The sequence below is a fragment of the Oncorhynchus clarkii genome, chromosome 7 (assembly GCF_045791955.1).
Source record: "Oncorhynchus clarkii lewisi isolate Uvic-CL-2024 chromosome 7, UVic_Ocla_1.0, whole genome shotgun sequence".
NCBI classification, from domain to species: Eukaryota; Metazoa; Chordata; class Actinopteri; order Salmoniformes; family Salmonidae; genus Oncorhynchus; species Oncorhynchus clarkii.
Genome location: NC_092153.1, coordinates 50,293,482 through 50,311,859, shown reverse-complemented (window position 1 = coordinate 50,311,859; position 18,378 = coordinate 50,293,482). Strand labels below are relative to the sequence as shown.

The 18,378-nt window shown below is 41.5% G+C and overlaps 1 protein-coding gene across 2 annotated transcripts in view; it reads left to right on the top strand.

Moving 5' to 3' along the window:
• Positions 1-18,378, top strand: part of LOC139413423 (calcium/calmodulin-dependent protein kinase type 1-like) — an 83,786-nt gene that overhangs the window by 4,821 nt on the left and 60,587 nt on the right. The window contains exon 1 of one of the 2 annotated variants that reach the window (XM_071160784.1): positions 52-110. The exons of the other annotated variant lie outside the window; for it this stretch is intronic. Coding sequence (XP_071016885.1) covers positions 100-110 — 11 coding nt within the window. The 5' untranslated portion in view covers positions 52-99. Of the gene's footprint in view, positions 1-51; positions 111-18,378 lie in introns of those variants that run through there. 2 annotated transcript variants of the gene reach the window in all.

Sequence of the window (18,378 nt, the reverse complement as noted above, 5' to 3'; positions counted from 1 at the left end):
GTGAGGTCACAGGTTTCAGATAGTCCCAGTTTGTCAATACTCCTCATACATGACAGCACTTCTCTGTATGTGTGTGTTTCTTCTGTCCACTGCGCGGCAATGGGAAACCAGTGAGTACAGCGTTTCTCTCAATAAGCTTAACAGCGGTGAATGCTGCATGTCAACTAGCTCTTAGGAATGAGGTTATGGTTATATCTTTATATCCATAAAGCCTGCTCGATCCTGTGACCTCCGGATATGTCGCTGGGACTCTTGAAATTTCCTGATAAACGCAAACGATCTAATCAAACAGAAAAGCTTGTTCCTCTCTGAACCTTGTCATCAGCTCTACCTGCATGTGCTCTCCTTCAACTTCCCTCTTTTACTGGGCTCCTATCTGCTCCTGTCGCCTCCTATGCAATTCTCAAGCCCTACTTTTTTGATACGAAATAATTCTTGTTTGTTTTAAGATACACTATATATACAAAAGTATGTTGACACCACTTCAAATTAGTGGATTCGGCTATTTCAGCCACACCCGTTGCTGATAAGTCTATAAAATTGAGCACCCAGCCTTGTAATCTCCATAGACAAATATAGTCAGTACAATAGCCTTACTGAAGAGCTCAGTAACTTTCAACGTGGCACTGTCATAGGATGCCGCTTTTCCAAAAAGTCAGTTTGTCAAATTTCTGCCCTGCTTGAGCTGCCCCAGTCAACTGTAAGTGCTGTTATTGTGAAGTGGAAACGTCTGGGAGCAACGACGGCTCAGACGCGAAGTGTTAGGCAACACAAGCTCACAGAATGGGGCCACCGAGTGCTTAAGCGCGTAGCGCATAAAAATCGTCTGTCCTCGGTTGCTACATTCACTACTAAGTTTCAAACTGCCTCTGGAAGCAATGTCAGCACAATAACTATTCGTTGAGAGCTGCATGAAATGGGGTTCCATAGCCGAGCAGCTGCACACAAGTCTAAGATCACCATGCACAATGGCAAGCGTCGGCTGGATTGGCGTAAAGCTCGCAGCCAGTGGAAACGCATTCTGAATCATGCTTCACCATCTGGCAGTCCGACGGACAAATCTGGGTTTTGCAGATTCCAGGAGAAAGCTACCTGCACGAATGCATAGTGCCAACTGTAAAGTTTGGTAGAGGAGGACTAATGACCTGGGGCTGTTTTTATGGTTTGTGCTAGGCCCCTTAGTTCCAGTGAAGGGAAATCTTAACGCTATATAATGCCATTCTAGACGATTCTGTGCTTCCAACAGTTTGGGGATGGCCCTTTGGGGCCATCCCAAAAGCCTAGTGGTTAGAGCATTGGGCCAGTAACCGAAAGGTTGCTAGATCGAATCCCAGAGCTGACAAGGTAAAAATCTGTCGTTCTGCCCCTGAACAAGGCAGTTAACCCACTGTTCCTAGGCCGTCATTGTAAATAAGAATTTGTTCTTAACTGACTTGCCTAGTTAAATAAAGGTTAAAAAAAACTGTTTCAGCATTACAATGCTGCTGTGCACAAACCGAGGTCCATACAGAAATCGTTTGTTGAGATCGTTGTGGAAGAAGTTGACTGAGCCCTGACCTCAACCCCATCGAACACCTTTGGGATGAATTGGAACGTTGACTGCAAAGCCAGTGCCCGACCTCACTAATGCTCTTGTGGATGAATGGAAGCAAGTCCCGCAGCAATGTTCCAACATCTAGTGGAAAGACTTCCCAGAAGAATGGTGGCTGTTCAAGCAGAAAAGTGGGGTTCATATTTATGCCCATGATTTTGGAATGAGATGGTCGATGAGCTAGTGTCCGCATACGTTTGGTCATGTGGTGTACTTACTTGTTTGGAACCTTTGGCCATTTGTCCCTTTTTTGAGAGCTCAACGTCAGCTTTCTGAGTCTGAGATTCAATGGGTTGAGATGTACATATTCTGGGTCTTGGTAAAATCTACAATTGTCTGTGTTAATTTGCTTGTACTGTTCAACTGAGTTGCAGGAGTGTATTGAGCAATTTGGAGCAATGCATATATACTGCATATACTGCATATGTACAGTGGGGCAAAAAAGTATTTAGTCAGCCACCAATTGTGCAAGTTCTCCCACTTAAAAAGATGACAGAGGCCTGTCATTTTCATCATAGGTACACTTCAACTATGACAGACAAAATGAGTGAAACAAAATTCAGAAAATCACATTGTAGGGTTTGTAATGAATTTATTTGCAAATTATGGTGGAAAATAAGTATTGTATACTTGTATACTGTATTATATACAGTGCATTCGGAAAGTATTCAGACCCTTGACTTTTCCCACATTTTGTTACGTTACAGCTTTATTCTAAAATTTATTAAATCATTTTTTACCCTCATCATTCTACACACAATACCCCATAATGACAAAGCAAAAACAGGTGTTTAGAAATGTTTGCAATCAGAAAACTGGTATCACATTTACATAAGTATTCAGACCTTTTACTCGTAACTCTTGGCATTCAGGCCAAAGAGTTCAATCTCTGTTTCATCAGATCAGAGAATCTTGTATCTCATGTTCTGTGACTCTTTAGGCTCCTTTTGGCAAACTCCAAGCGAGCTGTCATGTGCCTTTTTACTGAGGAATGGCTTCCGTCTGGCCACTCTACCATAAATGCATGATTGGTGGTGTGCTGCAGAGATGGTTGTCCTTCTGGAAGGAACTCTGGAGCTCTCTTAGAGTGACCATTAGATTCTTGGTCACCTCCCTGACAAAGGCCCTTCTCCCCCAATTGCTCAGTTTGGTCGGGCAGGCAGTTCTAGGAAGAGTCTTGGTGGTTCTAAACTTCATCCATTTAAGAATGATGGCGGCCACTTGGTTTTTGGGGAACTTCAATGCTGCAGACTCTTTTTGATACCCTACCCCAGATCTGTGCCTCAACACAATCCTGTTTTGGAGCTCTACAGAGAATTCCTTCAACCTCATGGCTTGGTTTTTGCTCTGACATGCACTGTCAACTGTGGGACCTTATATAGACAGGTGTGTGCCTTTCCAAATCATGTCCAATGAATTGAATTTACCACAGGTGGACTCCAATTAAGTTGTAGAAACATATCAAGGATGATCAATCGAAACAGGATGCACTTGAGCTCAATTTCGAGTCTCATAGCAAAGGTTCTGAATCCTTATGTAGATAAGGTTTTTCTGTTTTTATATGTAATACATTTGCATACATTTGCAAAAACCTGTTTTTTCTTTGTCCTTATGGGATATTGTGTAGATTGATGAGGATTTTTAGTTATTTAGTCAATTATAGAATAAGGCTGTAACATAACAAAATGTGGAAAAAGTCAAGGGGTCTGAATACTTTTCGAATGCACTGAATAAAAATTAAAATATTTTGCCAGTACAGTGGAATAGAACATTACATCAAACACGCTTAGGCTCTGTCACGAACCGGCTCAAAGCCCGTAACAAAAGGGAGACAACGTGGAGATAAGGAGTAACAAAATATATATTTATTAAATAAATAACTAAGTACAATATACAATGGTGTGTGTAATCAGTAATCAATAGTGTAAGTGAGTGTTTTGCATGCATGAATGTGATAATGCAGGGTGTTGAAAGGTGCCAAAGCAAACAACCAAAAGGCCACCAAGAAACACAACAAAATCTAGAAAGGTGTCTGCATGGAGAGAGTCTCTTCCATGAATGTGGAAGAGGTCTATTTATCCTGGGACACACCGGGCCCAGGTGTTTCCCATGTAGCTGACGACCCTCCCAACTCCGCCCACCGGCATCCTAATAAGGAAACAAGAACAAAGAGAGAATACGGCAGACAGAGTGGGAGGGTCGTCACAGCTCTGACAGTGTTTAAGGGAGCGGTACACTGATGTAAGAATATTCTAAGATAAAAACACAATGCAGAAGACTTGAGGTCAAGAGTGCTAAAGAGCAATGGAACTAGTGTTTTTCAGTTCAACATCTGTTTCGGATTTGTGTAGGAATTTCAGTCCGGGACTTATATGTAGCAAGTTCTCATTGGTCCAAATGGTCTATACATTGAGCCTGAAACGGGATACTTGGTATTTGGTCATTGGCCCAATTTTACTGCAAGGACAAATGGTCAACCACAGGCTAGGCTCGGGTATAAACTACATCCTGTCTCTTCGTTCAGTGGAGAAAACACTAAGGACAGGGGAGAGAAAATCTCAACCGTCTACTTTCCATCATAACAACTATGATTTGTTTTCTTTGAATAAATATATTTTTCTCCCCCTGATTTGCTTTGAGGTCTGTGTTATTAAAGAATAACATCAACTGCTAACACTGATAAAAAATTATTTCGGCTTCCCTTAAATTTTGCTTTATCATAATTTGTTAACGTTACACAAACCATTCATGTTATATGGCGGAATGTAATTGTCTGTTGTAGAATTTACTTAACTCGGCAGAACTTGATGTGCACTAGATTCATTCATATAGAAATTAACTGACCATATTTTGTTTGGTCAAAGAGTTTGTATGTTTGGGGGATGAGCTCATTAGAATAACACCCAGCATGCAAGTATTCATTTTACATTTACATTTTGGTCATTTAGTCGATGCTTTTATTCAGAGTGTAGTATGATCTAAAATAAGGACAATCGATAACGAGGTTCTAGCTCCAGCCTGTTTATTAACCTAACCCTCGCATGTCATACATAGGAACGGATTAGAGGTCGACCGATTATGATTTTTCAACGCCGATACCGATTATTGGAGGACCAAAAAAGCCGATACCGATTAATCGCCAATTTATTTATTTTTTATTTTTATTACAACAATACTGATTAACACTTATTTTAACTTAATATAATACATCAATAAAATCAATTTAGCCTCAAGTAAATAATGAAACGTGTTCAATTTGGTTTAAATAATGCAAAGAAAATAAAAGTGCAATATGTGCTATGTAAGAAAGCTAACGTTTCAGTTCCTTGCTCAGAACATGAGAACATATGAAAGCTGGTAGTTCCTTTTAACATGAGTCTTCAATATTCCCAGGTAGGAAATTTTAGGTTGTAGTTATTATAGGAATTATAGGACTATTTCACTCTATACCATTTGTATTTCATTAACTTTGGATTATTGGATGTTCTTATAGGCACTTTAGTATTGCCAGTGCAACAGTATAGCTTCCATCCCTCTCCTCGCTCCTCACTGGGCTCGAACCAGCAACAGAACGACACAGCCACCATCGAAGCAGCGTTACCCATGCAGAGCAAGGGGAACAACTACTAGAAGGCTCAGAGCGAGTGACGTTTGAAACGCTATTATCGCACGCTAACTAGCTAGCGTGCAATAATACTATCAGCATATCGATTGCGCAACCAGGGCTGGTAAAACCTTGGATCATTGCTATTCTAACTTCCGTGACGCATATAAGGCCCTCCCCCACCCTCCTTTCGGAAAAGCTGAACACGACTCCATTTTGTTGCTCCCTGCCTACAGACAGAAAATAAAACAAGAAGCTCCCGCGCTCAGGTCTGTTCAACGCTGGCCCGCCAATCTGATTCCACGCTTCAAGACTGCTTCGATCACGTGGATTGGGATATGTTCCGCATTGCTTCCAACAACAACATTGACGAATACTCTGATTCGGTGAGCGAGTTCATTAGAAAGTGCATTGACGATGTTGTTCACATAGCAATGATTAAAACATTCCCAAACCAGAAACCGTGGATTGATGGCAGCATTCGCGTGAAACTGAAAGTGCGAACCACTGCTTTTAACCAGGGAAAGGTGACCGGAAACATGACCGAATACAAACAGTGTAGCTATTCCCTCCGCAAGGCAATCAAACAAGCTAAGTGTCAGTATAGAGACAAAGTAGAGTCACAATTCAATGGCTCAAACACAAGAGGTATGTGGCAGGGTCTACAGTCAATCACGGATTACAAAAAGAAAACCAGCCCCGTCTCGGACCAGGATGTCTTGCTCCCAGGCAGACTAAATCACTTTTTTGCCCGCTTTGAGGACAATACAGTGCCACTGACACGGCCCGCAACCAAAACCTGCGGACTCTCCTTCACTGCAGCCGACGTGAGTAAAACATTTAAACGTGTTAACCCTCGCAAGGCTGCAGGCCCAGACGGCATCCCCTGCCGCGTCCCCAGAGCATGCGCAGACCAGCTGGCTGGTGTGTTTACGGACATATTCAATCAATACTTATCCCAGTCTGCTGTTCCCACATGCTTCTAGAGGGCCACCATTGTCCCTGTTCCAAAGAAAGCTAAGGTAACTGAGCTAAACGACTACTACTTTGAGAGACTAGTCAAGGACCATATCACCTCCACCCTACCTGACACCCTAGACCCACTCCAATTTGCTTACACCCAAATAGGTCCACAGCGATGCAATCTCAACCACACTGCACACTGCCCTAACCCATCTGGACAAGAGAAATACCTATGTGAGAATGCTGTTCATCGACTACAGCTCAGCATTTAACACCATAGTACCCTCCAAACTCGTCATCAAGCTCGAGACCCCGGGTCTCGACCCCGCCCTGTGCAACTGGGTACTGGACTTCCTGAAGGACCGCCCCCAGGTGGTGAGGGTAGGTAACAACATCTCCACCCTGCTGATCCTCAACACTGGGGCCCCACAAGGGTGCGTTCTGAGCCCTCTCCTGTACTCCCTGTTCACCCACGACTGCGTGGCCATGCACGCCTCCAACTCAATCATCAAGTTTGTGGACGACACTACAGTGGTAGGCTTGATTACCAACAACGACGAGACGGCCTACAGGGAGGAGGTGAGGGCCCTCGGAATGTGGTGTCAGGAAAATAACCTCACACTCAACGTCAACAAAACAAAGTAGATGATTGTGGACTTCAGGAAACAGCAGAGGGAGCACCCCCCTATCCACATCGATGGAACAGTAGTGGAGAGGGTAGTAAGTTTTAAGTTCCTCGGTGTACACATCACGGACAAACTGAATTGGTCCACCCACACAGACAGCGTCGTAAAGAAGGCGCAGCAGCGCCTCTTCAACCTCAGGAGGCTGAAGAAATTCGGCTAGTCACCAAAAGCACTCACAAACTTCTACAGATGCACAATCGAGAGCATCCTGTCGGGCTGTATCACCGCCTGGTATGGCAACTGCTCCGCCCACAACCGTAAGGCTCTCCAGAGGGTAGTGAGGTCTGCACAACGCATCACCGGGGGCAAACTACCTGTCCTCCAGGACACCTACACCACCCGATGTCACAGGAAGGCCATAAAGATCATCAAGGACAATAACCACCCGAGCCACTGCCTGTTCACCCCGCTCTCATCCAGAAGGCGAGGTCAGTACAGGTGCATCAAAGCAGGGACCGAGAGACTGAAAAACAACTTCTATCTCAAGGCCATCAGACTGTTGAACAGCCTCCACTAACATTGAGTGGCTGCTGCCAACACACTGACTCAACTCCAGCCACTTTAATAATGGGAATTGATGGAAATTAATGTAAAATATATCACTAGCCACTATGCTACTTAATATAATGTTTACATAGCCTACATTACTCATCTCATATGTATATACTATACTTTTTATCATCTACTGCATCTTTATGTAAAACATGTCACTTTAAACTAGCCACTTTAAACTATGCCACTTTGTATACATACCCTACATTACTCATCTCATATGTATATACTGTACTCGATACCATCTACTGCATCTTGCCTATGCCGTTCTGTACCATCACTCATTCATATATCTTTATGTACATATTCTTTGTCCCTTTACACTTGTGTGTATAAGGTAGTAGTTTTAGAATTGTTAGGTTGGATTACTTGTTGGTTATTACTGCATTGTCGGAACTAAAAGCACAAGCATTTCACTAGACTCGCATTAACATCTGCTAACCATGTGTATGTGACAAATAAATTTGATTTGATTTGATTTGAATTAGCCATTTCACTTCGGTTACACCAGCCTCATCTCAGGAGTTGATAGGCTTGAAGTCATAAACAGCGCAATGCTTGACGCACAACGAAGAGCTGCTGGCAAAATGCATGAAAGTGCTGTTTGAATAAATGTTTACGCTCCTGCTTCTGCCTACCACCGCTCAGTCAGATACTTAGATACTTGTATGCTCAGTCAGATTATATGCAACGCAGGACACATTAGATAATATCTAGTAATATCATCAACCATGTGTAGTTAACTAGTGATTATGATTGATTGTTTTTTATAAGATAAGTTTAATGCTAGCTAGCAACTTACCTTGGCTTACTGCATTCGCGTAACAGGCAGTCTCCTTGTGGAGTGCAATGAGAAAGAGGCAGGTTGTTATTGCGTTGGACTAGTTAACTGTAAGGTTGCAAGATTGGATCCCCCGAGCTGACAAGGTGAAACTCTGTCGTTCTTCCCCTGAACAAGGCAGTTAACCCACCGTTCCTAGGCTGTCATTGAAAATAAGAATGTGTTCTTAACTGACTTGCCTAGTTAAATAAAGGTATAAAAAAAATATTACTATAAATTATTATTATAATTTATTTTAATCGGCAAATCGGCGCCCAAAAATACCGATTTCCGATTGTTATGAAAACTAATTAATCGCCCATTCCGATTAATCGGTCGACCTCTAGTATGGGTACCCCCAAGGGACATCCTTCTACACAGAGCATTTTTATCATGGGCTTATTACATGATATTGACATAGAAACATGCATTCAATTTCGGTCAGGCAAGTATACCGTAATTGAAGTCTTGAAAGTATAATCCCCTACCGTACTTTCTAAACCAGCTAGCTGTCATTGCCAGCTATAGTAGCTTTGATCTTTCTGAACCACATTGCTCATGGCTCATACCTCTTTCTTGGGCTGGGCGATATATTGAATTCATTTGATTAATTCAAATTCATGTTTTTGCACAATACTCCAAATGTCTTATCACAAGATTCAAGGTTTTGTTATTTTTTGTTTTTCTCATGTTGTATTTTGGATATTGTCTCTTTCACTCCTTCTGTGCTGTGTGCAACTATCATATTCCACACCAGAGATCTGCATATAATGACGAGATGCTCATGTCTCTGCCCTAACAATGGGAGTCATTGTGCCAAAAGCGGGAAGACAGGCGACAAGCTTAGTTCCAAAATATGCCCATAGAAATGCATTTGGATAATTTCTGACTGATTTTGGTGAGAGTGAAACCTCTTGCTTCGCCTCTTCCTCTTTCCTTCCACACACACCAATCCCCTCCTTCTGCCACTCACAACAACAAAGATGAGAGATCACTTCTTCCTCTCTGACAAGCGGTTTCAACTCACTATTTGCATTTGAGGTTTGTTTCAACATAACTGGTCATATGGACACCGAAACACATTGAGACATTACTGTAACAGGAGAAGTTAACCCTTAACTACTAAAACTGGAGTGTCAATGATCATTGGTTCTGGAAAATGAATACTCAGTTTGTGGTGTGCGTCATTGTAGTACCATGTACTGCTAGCAGTGTTTTGGCCAAAGACTGTTATACTAGCTGTCTAGTCTGTGTTTTATAAATGTGCAATAAGCATAAAAATATGCATTTGTATAAGGAATTGGCAACTTGTTCTCATTCTGAAAAATAAGGTAGGCCACTTGATTTCAACATCTGGACAAAGAGGACAGGCTAGCATGCTGTTCAAACAGTTGGAGATGGACAGAAGGGTGTGTTCATGACAAATTCAACTGTTCTGCCTTGTTAGCTAGCAAATAGATCCAAGTTGGCTAAACTTGAAGTATAAAGATTAGCTGGTTACTCACTAGCACGTAGACTTGCGCTTGAGAGATTGTTTCATGAGACCGGTGTTCATTTTCTATAACGTATGCAACAAGAAGTTAGTCATTATTAGTGAATGTGCATTATGCATGGTTCTGGTTAAATTTTGTAACAAAAAGGGCCTTTTCATAGACTGACTTGATCGGTGATTATTGCAAAGAAGCAGCTTAAACTATTTTGATAAAATAATTACATTATTAGTGGGTCCAATGCAAGATTAACATGCTAAAATCGCAACTGGTCCTATGGTTGTGGAAGGCTGATATTTAGGGTTGCAAAGGGTCGGAAACTTTCCAGTAAATTTCCTGAGTTTTTCTGGAAATTGTCCTTGGGAAGTTAATCCCAGGAATTTTGCTTAAATTCATTGAAAATGTAGTTTATAACAGTGAACCTTTTTGTGGGATACATATAAGGCAATTCTAGGTCTTGTGGCATATTTTGGTTAAACTATCCCCAATTCAATGGAATTGCAGCCCTCTGCATGCACAGTGCATTCTTCCATCACATGTGCAGTGCATTCTTCAATCACATGTACATCTGATTCTCAAGATCTTGCAAACTAATGAGATGCTATTGAGCCCACACTACTACACTGTCTGAGCCAAGGACTACATGCTTTCTGGTAAGTTTTGATTACAATACTAGGTGGGGTGAATATATTTTATATGGCATTTTTTGTTAACTAGTAAATAGTAGCTTACAGCAAGGTGTGTTTAAATCATTTCTAACTTGTTAACAAGTTATGCTAGTTAGTTTTTTCTACCATGTGTGGTTTAGCTTGCTTGAGCCTACTAACTGAGGAGTGTTACTTCACCTGTTTCCATACATGTTTTATAAAAAAAAAAATGTATCTTACAAAGGAGTTGTTTAATCTAACTGCATAACTATTTATCTGTACATGGAATTGTATTTGTTTTTCTTAATGATTTTTCTGATCTTGACAGGAAAATGCCACGGTCACTATCTGATGTGTGGAGACATTTCACTGCAGCTAATGTAGAAGGAAAAGTTGTGTATATGTGCAAATACTGTGCCAAATCATATGTGAAGAATGCAACAAAGATGCAGAATCATCTGGCCATGTGCATAAAGTTCCCTCAGAGCTCACAACAAGCAATCTCTGACCAAAGTCCCTCTACTTCTATTCGAGGTGAAAATTATGAATCAGACACCTTATCGATAGCAACAGCTCATCGTCCTCCTGCAATCAGAAGTTTTTTTGACTCAATGGAAGAACGTAGTCAGAACAATGCTGATGAATGTCTTGCTTGAGGTGTGGATGCAACTGGTTCACCTCTGATGCTCACAGGCAATGTGTATTGGAAGAGATTTTTCAATGTTCTTCGCCCAGCATACGCTCTTCCAACCAGACATGCTTTATCTACTAATTTGCTGGATGCAGATTTCAACAGAGTTCAAGTGAAGGTCAAGCAAATCATAGAGAAAGCAGACTGTATTGCAATCATCTCTGATGGGTGGTCAAATGTTCATGGGCAAGGAATAATGAATTATATCATCTCCACCCCATAACCAGTATTCTACAAGAGCACAGACACAAGGGACAAAAGACACACTGGTCTCTACATTGCAGATGAGCTGAAGGCAGTCATCAATGACCTTGGACCACAGAAGGTATTTGCACTGGTGACAGACAATGCTGCGAACATGATGGCTGCTTGGTCTAAAGTGGAGGAGTCTTACCCTCAAATCACACCCATTGGCTATGCTGCTCATGCATTGAATCTGATCCTCAAGGACATCATGGCACTGAAAACAATGGATACACTCTACAAGACAGCCAAGGAAATGGTTAGGTATGTGAAGTGTCATCAAGTTATATCAGCAATCTACCGCACCAAGTGAGAAGAATAAGAGCACCACATTGAAGCTGCCCAGCAACACCCATTGGGGTGTTGTTGTCATCATGTTTGACAGTCTCCTGGAGGAGAAGGAGTCTCTCCAAGAAATGGCCATATCACAGTCTGCCGATATGGACAGCCCCATCAAGAGGATCCTCCTGGATGATGTATTTTGGGAGAGAGTGGTAAGCAGCCTGAAACTCCTGAACCCTATAGCAGTAGCCATTACACGGATTGAGGGAGACAATGCCATCCTGTCTTATGTTCAGACTCTGCTTGCATATGTAAGAGAAGAAATCCGTACTGTCCTGCCCACTTCACTGTTGCTCCAAGCAGAGGAAACTGCAGTTCTAAAATACATCAAAAAGCGTGAAGACTTCTGCCTGAAGCCCATACACGTCACAGCGTACATGTTGTTGGACCCTAAGTATGCTGGCAAGAGCATCCTGTTTGGTGCAAAGATCAGCATGGCATGTGGTGTCACTACTATCGTGTCTCGCCACCTTGGCCTGGATGAGGGCAAGGTTTTTGGCAGTCTGACGAAGTACACTTTCAAGCAAGTATGGCAGTTGTGCCAACAAAGCTCATCAGCCACCTGGTGGAAGGGACTTTTTGGATTTGAGGCTCTTTCCCTTGTTGCCTCCATCATCCTCCAAATCCCACCAACATCAGCCACCTCAGAGCGCAACTGGTCCTTGTTTGGGAACACACACCAAAGCACGCAACAGGCTGGCCAATAAAAGTGTTGAAAAATTGGTGGCCATCCAGGCGAATTTTAGGCTTTTTGAGCCTGACAACGAGCCATCCTTAACAAGGTTGGAAAGTTACAGTGAAGATGAGGCCTCAGAGTCTGATGTTGAAGACGTGGACATTGAGGAAGTCCAGGGAGAAGACATGGAAGCCTGAGGGGAAGACACCCAAAGCTTTAGTTTCTTGACAATCATTTGTTGCAAACGTTTTTGGGAGATGCGATGGATCATTGGGGATCATTCAATATTCCCTTTCTTTTGTTGTTCAGTGAAATCATCCCATGTCAACTCATTTAATTAAAGTCCAATTCGTAACTAAAAAGTTTTTTAAAATTTCTATTGGAAGAATTTAATCATTTGCAATTATGTCTACTTATGACGAGGTAAAATGTTTGTTTCCGTCTCCATATGATATGGTAAATATTTCCAATGCAAAAAACATCTACATTTAAATGGTATTACTATTAATTTGTATATATTTCCGTTAATTCCAATATATTCCTGTTAATTCCCATATATTCCCGTTAATTCCCACAGAAAGTTTCCACCTCTGACTATTCCCCAAAATGTGCAAACCTACTTATATTTTTCTGATGTTCACGATGTCACACCCTAACCTTAGAGAGCCATTTTATTTCTCTATTTGGTTAGGTCAGGGTGTGATGTGGGGTGGGCATTCTATGTTCTATTTTCTATGTTTTGTATTTCTTTGTTTTGGCCGGGTATGGTTCTTAATCAGGGACAGCTGTCTATCGTTTTCTCTGATTGGGAACCATACTTAGGCAGCCCTTTTTCCCACCTGTCTTTGTGGGTAGTTAACTTTGTCTGTGACACATAGCCCTTAAACTTCGCGGTTGTGTTTGTATTGTTTATTGTTTTTGTCGGCGTCATCCTAATTAAAGGAATATGTACACTCACCACACTGCGCTTTGGTCTACTTCATTCGACGGCCGTGACACACAAGCCTTGAATTAATTAGATTATTGCTGACTGTTTGAAATGCAGTCTATTTTACCTTGAATTGTACAGAAAAGCTTATTTAGAGAATAAAACAAATAATAATGTAGATATGATTTTTAGGCCACATCGTCTAGCCCTACCTCTGCACCTGTGTCAATTAAGGGCACATAACACCGGCACTCAGAGATCATACTGTATATGGCTACTTTCCTTCATCTGCTCTGATCTATAATAACTGAACATGAGAAGAGGAGAGCGTAGAAGCCACTAGACCTAGGATGGGCAACTTTGAATGGGATAGGGGCCACAAAAAAATGGAAGTCATCATGAGGGCCCCCCCCAGCAAAACATTTTAGTTGTCCCTATTGACAGCGGATAGAAACGTCAGTTTTATAGTTCATTTTGTGCAATTCTACACATTTTGCCATGGGTTGTAGAGAAAATGTTGCTGTTTTAGAGCAAGTTTGCTACAATTCTACACATTTTGCCAGGGGGTAGAGAGAAGATTTTGCAATTTTATAACTAATTTCATGCAATTCTACTCATTTTGCCATGGGGCGGAGCGGAACAATGAGTTCTCTTACAGCTAATTTCCTGCAATTCTACACATTTGGACTGACATAAAGACTGCTGATGCACAACAACATTTCGAAATTGCACCGTGTGTATTCTAACTCGCAACAGTAAGTTGAGACCCTGACTGAGTTCCTAAAATGTGTCTAAAAATGTTTTGGGGGGGAAATTAGTTGCCCATCCCTGCACTAGACTATTAAGATGCAGGACATGCTACCAGACCAGAAAGGCCCAGAAGACTTCCTGTGTTACTAACATGAATAACTAACAGGGCTCTCTCTCTGTCACACATTTGACTAGACTTCCTCTTACTGCTTCCCCAAGCAGATTGCTTTGCATGCTGGTCTATGATGCCTACTTCTTATTTCTGTTCCTTTCATTTATATAGCCTTCACTGGCGGGCAAAATTATTTAAAGCAAATACAGTGCCAGTCAAAAGTTTGGACACACCTACACATTTAAAGGTTTTTTTACATTGTAGAATTATAGTGAAGACAAACTATGAAATAACACAAATGTTATTAAACAAATCAAAATATGTGTTATATTTTAGATTCTTCAAAGTAGCCACCCTTTGCCTTGATGACAGCTTTGCACACTCTTGGCATTCTCTCAATCAGCTTCACCTGGAATATTTTTCCAACATTCTTGAAGGAGTTCCCACATATGCTGAGCACTTGTTAGCTGCTTTTCCTTCACTGCTTGTCCAACTCATCCTAAACCATCTCAATTGGGTTGAGGTCGGGTGATTGTTGAGGCAGGTCATCCGATGCAGCACTCCATCACTCTCCTTCTTGGTCAAATAGCCCTTACACAGCCTGGAATTGTGTTGGGTCATTGTCCTGTTGAAAAAAACAAATGATAGTACCACTAAGCGCAAACCAGATGGGATGGCTTATCGCTGCAGAATTCTGTAGTAGCCATGCTGGTTAAGTGTGCCTTGAATTATAAACAAATCACTGACAGTGTCACCAGCAAAGCACCCCCATACAATCACACCTCCTCCTCTATGCTTCACGGTGGGAACCACACATGCGGAGATAATCCATTCAACTACTATGCATCTCACAAAGACACAGCGGTTGGACTGTCGTTTCTCTTTGTTTGTTTGAGTTGTTCTTGCCATAACATGGACTTGGTATTTTACCAAATAGAGCTATCTTCTGTATACCACCCCTACCTTGTTACAACACAATTGATTGGAAGTCACATCTGTTCATTGAAATGGATTCCAGGTGACTACCTCATGAAGCTGGTTGAGAGAATGCCATGAGTGTGCAAAGCTGTCATCAAGGCAAAGGGTGGCTACTTTGAAGAATCTCAAATATAAAATATATTTTGATTTGTTTACCACTTTTTTGGTTACTACATGATGCCATATGTGTCATTTCATAGTTTGTATGTCTTCACTATTAATGTACAATTTAGGAAATAGTAAAAATAGGGGAAAACCCTGGATGAGTAGGTGTGTCCAACCGTTTTACTGGTACTGTATACAAAAATATCTGTTGATTAACCATTTACAAATGGTGATAAACCTTATTCAAACCTCTTCAATGTTCCTCTTTTATAAATCGCATCCTGTCATGTTAAAGGGAATATTCAAGTATTTTCAGTGAGGATGTGATGCCTTCCTCACTCTCACATCCTCACTTGCAGAATTACACACAGCTCCTCTGTAATTCCATCACTGGTCATGGTCTCACAAGTAACCAATAGAGTTGGGACCAATTACATTACCAACATGAGTTGGAATTTAGAACAGATAACTCTGGTAACCACCTATTTTTTTACTGGGACTTTCCTGGCTGTGACATTGGCCAGAGTTGTGACTAAAGGCCAAGGCACGGCCCTAAGGTGTCTGTTGATGTCCCCACCTCTGTGTGTGCGTTCACCACGCATTGACACCATGCACCGACACCAATGTGACTAAAATAAACACTACTTCAGCTGACATTAGCCATTAGACCTGGTGCAATTTGGTTCTGCAGATACCAGCATACCTCTCTGGGGTTTCCATGGAGACATGCAAGAAGCCAACTTCAGACGAGGAAGGAAAGGCACCTCCGAACAAACCTCTGTCTGTCTGTCTGTCTGTCTGTCTGTGCGCGTGTGCACCTAGCAGCATTGTCATTAGCTGCTGGTGGGGGCTGGTCATGATAAGAAAGAGGCAGACATTACGTTTCCTAAGGGTTTCATGGGGTGGCACTGATAACGCCATGCAGCAGTCACCTTCTGGACCCCATCACATCTACGTGGGTTTAGCACATGTCGTGAGACTCCCTGTTTATACGAGCAACAGGGTTGGGGAGTAACTGATTACATACAATCAGTTACATGTAATCGGATTACAAGAAACTAACTGTAATCGGTTACGTTACCAGCAACAATATTGTAATCAGATTATAGATACTTTTGAAAAATGATGATGATTACAGTTAGTACTTGAATTACTGTTAAATTAAGAAATTATTTTAGCAGAAAAAATAAATTTTCTCAATTACATTGAATTCAGCATTGAAAAAAGGCACAAGTTTAAGTTTGTTTTTTTCCACGTCAGCGAGTCTGACCACAAGTCAGAGACCACTATGATGAGGGGAAAAACTCACTAGACAAATACTTAACCACCATATTCAGGAGCCTGATATGTAATCATACCAGGCTACTGAATTGGCAGATAAAAACCAAAACAATGTATTATATCATCCTGCATGGCATGCTCAGACTGACAGGGCTTATTCTCACTGAATAGAGTTATTAGGATGACATTTTACATAATCGGTTAAATAGTGCCATCAGAGTATTCATACCCCTTGATTTATTCCACTTTTTGTGAGTTCAAAATGGATTAAATTCACAAGGAGTTGATATGTTGAGCTGTTCTATATGGAAGCCAATTCCAAAAATAAAATACATAGACAGTAGATCATACATATAGGTTATGTTTCTTCATTTATAGCATGGTGTGGCGATTTCCGTCTATCCACATTGCAGCGATCAGCACAGCAGGGCCGCCGGCAAACATGTGGCGAGCTGACATTTGTACCAGCGCTTCTAAAAAATATTGACAGAAAAATGTTCAAGAGGGATAAGTACTGTTGTTTAGAATGATTTGATTCATAATTTTCTTGACAGGACTTTATTGTTGTTTTCATCCTACCTAGGCCCAGGAGTTTCTTCAGAAGATTTTTTTATGGTCCCATGATAGCCCATATCAAAAAATAATTACAGCAGATTCTTTACTATGTCATACCCCGAGTTTAACCTGGTTAGGTTAGCCTACCAGATCAGGAAAAACTTGGCCCCAGGAAACCCACCACTCTGGGTCCTGCAGTGCCACCCTGGGGAGAATCCAGGCAGACCGTGGTACTACAGGCATTGTTAGCAGAAAGCAGGATCCCCATTATAGTGAATGGAAAAATGGCGATCTTCCTGGCCAATCTTCGTGTAAATAAAACATTTTTGTTTGTTGAAGAAATGGCATTGTTTCCTATACACCAGATATATTTCCTTTAACTGATTATTTAAAAGAAAATACACAAAATAAGTTATAAGGATAATTAAGTTATCCAGCAGCAGCTTGGTCTTTGGCTACTTTCGCTTTCTCTAGATCTGAAGGGGCACTGCCTGTGGTGGAAGGTCTGGACCTATCGCCGGAAGTAGCGGGCATACGCTATCCTGCTTCTTGTGGGCCCGTGAAACGCTCAACAAATTGTGTAAGGGGTGGGAATTGGCAGATTTCTCAATTTGCTTCTCCGGACGTTGTATTGGGCAGTTTAATGGTGAGAAATGTCTCAGTACCTGGAGCAAAAACACTGTGCTATCCAGGAGCACGAGTACATGACATCAATAAGCTGCTCCCAAACATTTTAAACCAACATCAGGAAATTGAGTGTATCTGACTTGCCTTGTTATATATATTAAATATAAAATATATAAAACAATAAAATAAAAATCATAGTTCATGAAAAGATTTGCCATGGGTCCTCAGATCCTCAAAGAATTGCTTGGCCTACAGAGGGTAGTGCGTATGCCCAGTACATCACTGGGGCCAAGCTTCCTGCCAAACAGGAACTCTATACCAGGCGGGGTCAGAGGAATGCCCTAAAAGTTGTCAAAGACTCCAGCCACACGACAAGCGGTACCGGAGTGCCAATTCTAGATCCAAAAGGCTTCTTAACAGCTTCTACCCCCAAGCCATAAGACTCCTGAACAGCTAATCAAATGGCTACCCAGACTATTTGCATATTCCCCCTACCCTCATTTTTACGCTACTGCTACTCTGTTTAATTATCCAGGCATAGTCACTTTATCTCTACCTACTGTACATGTACATATTACCTCACTTACCTTGATTAACCTGTGCCCCCGCTCATTGACTCTGTTCCGGTACCCTCTGTACATAGCCTCGCTATTGTTATTTTATTGTTGCTCCTTAATTATTTTTTTTATTTGTATTTTATTTATTTATTTTTACTTCAGTTTATTTTAGTAAATACT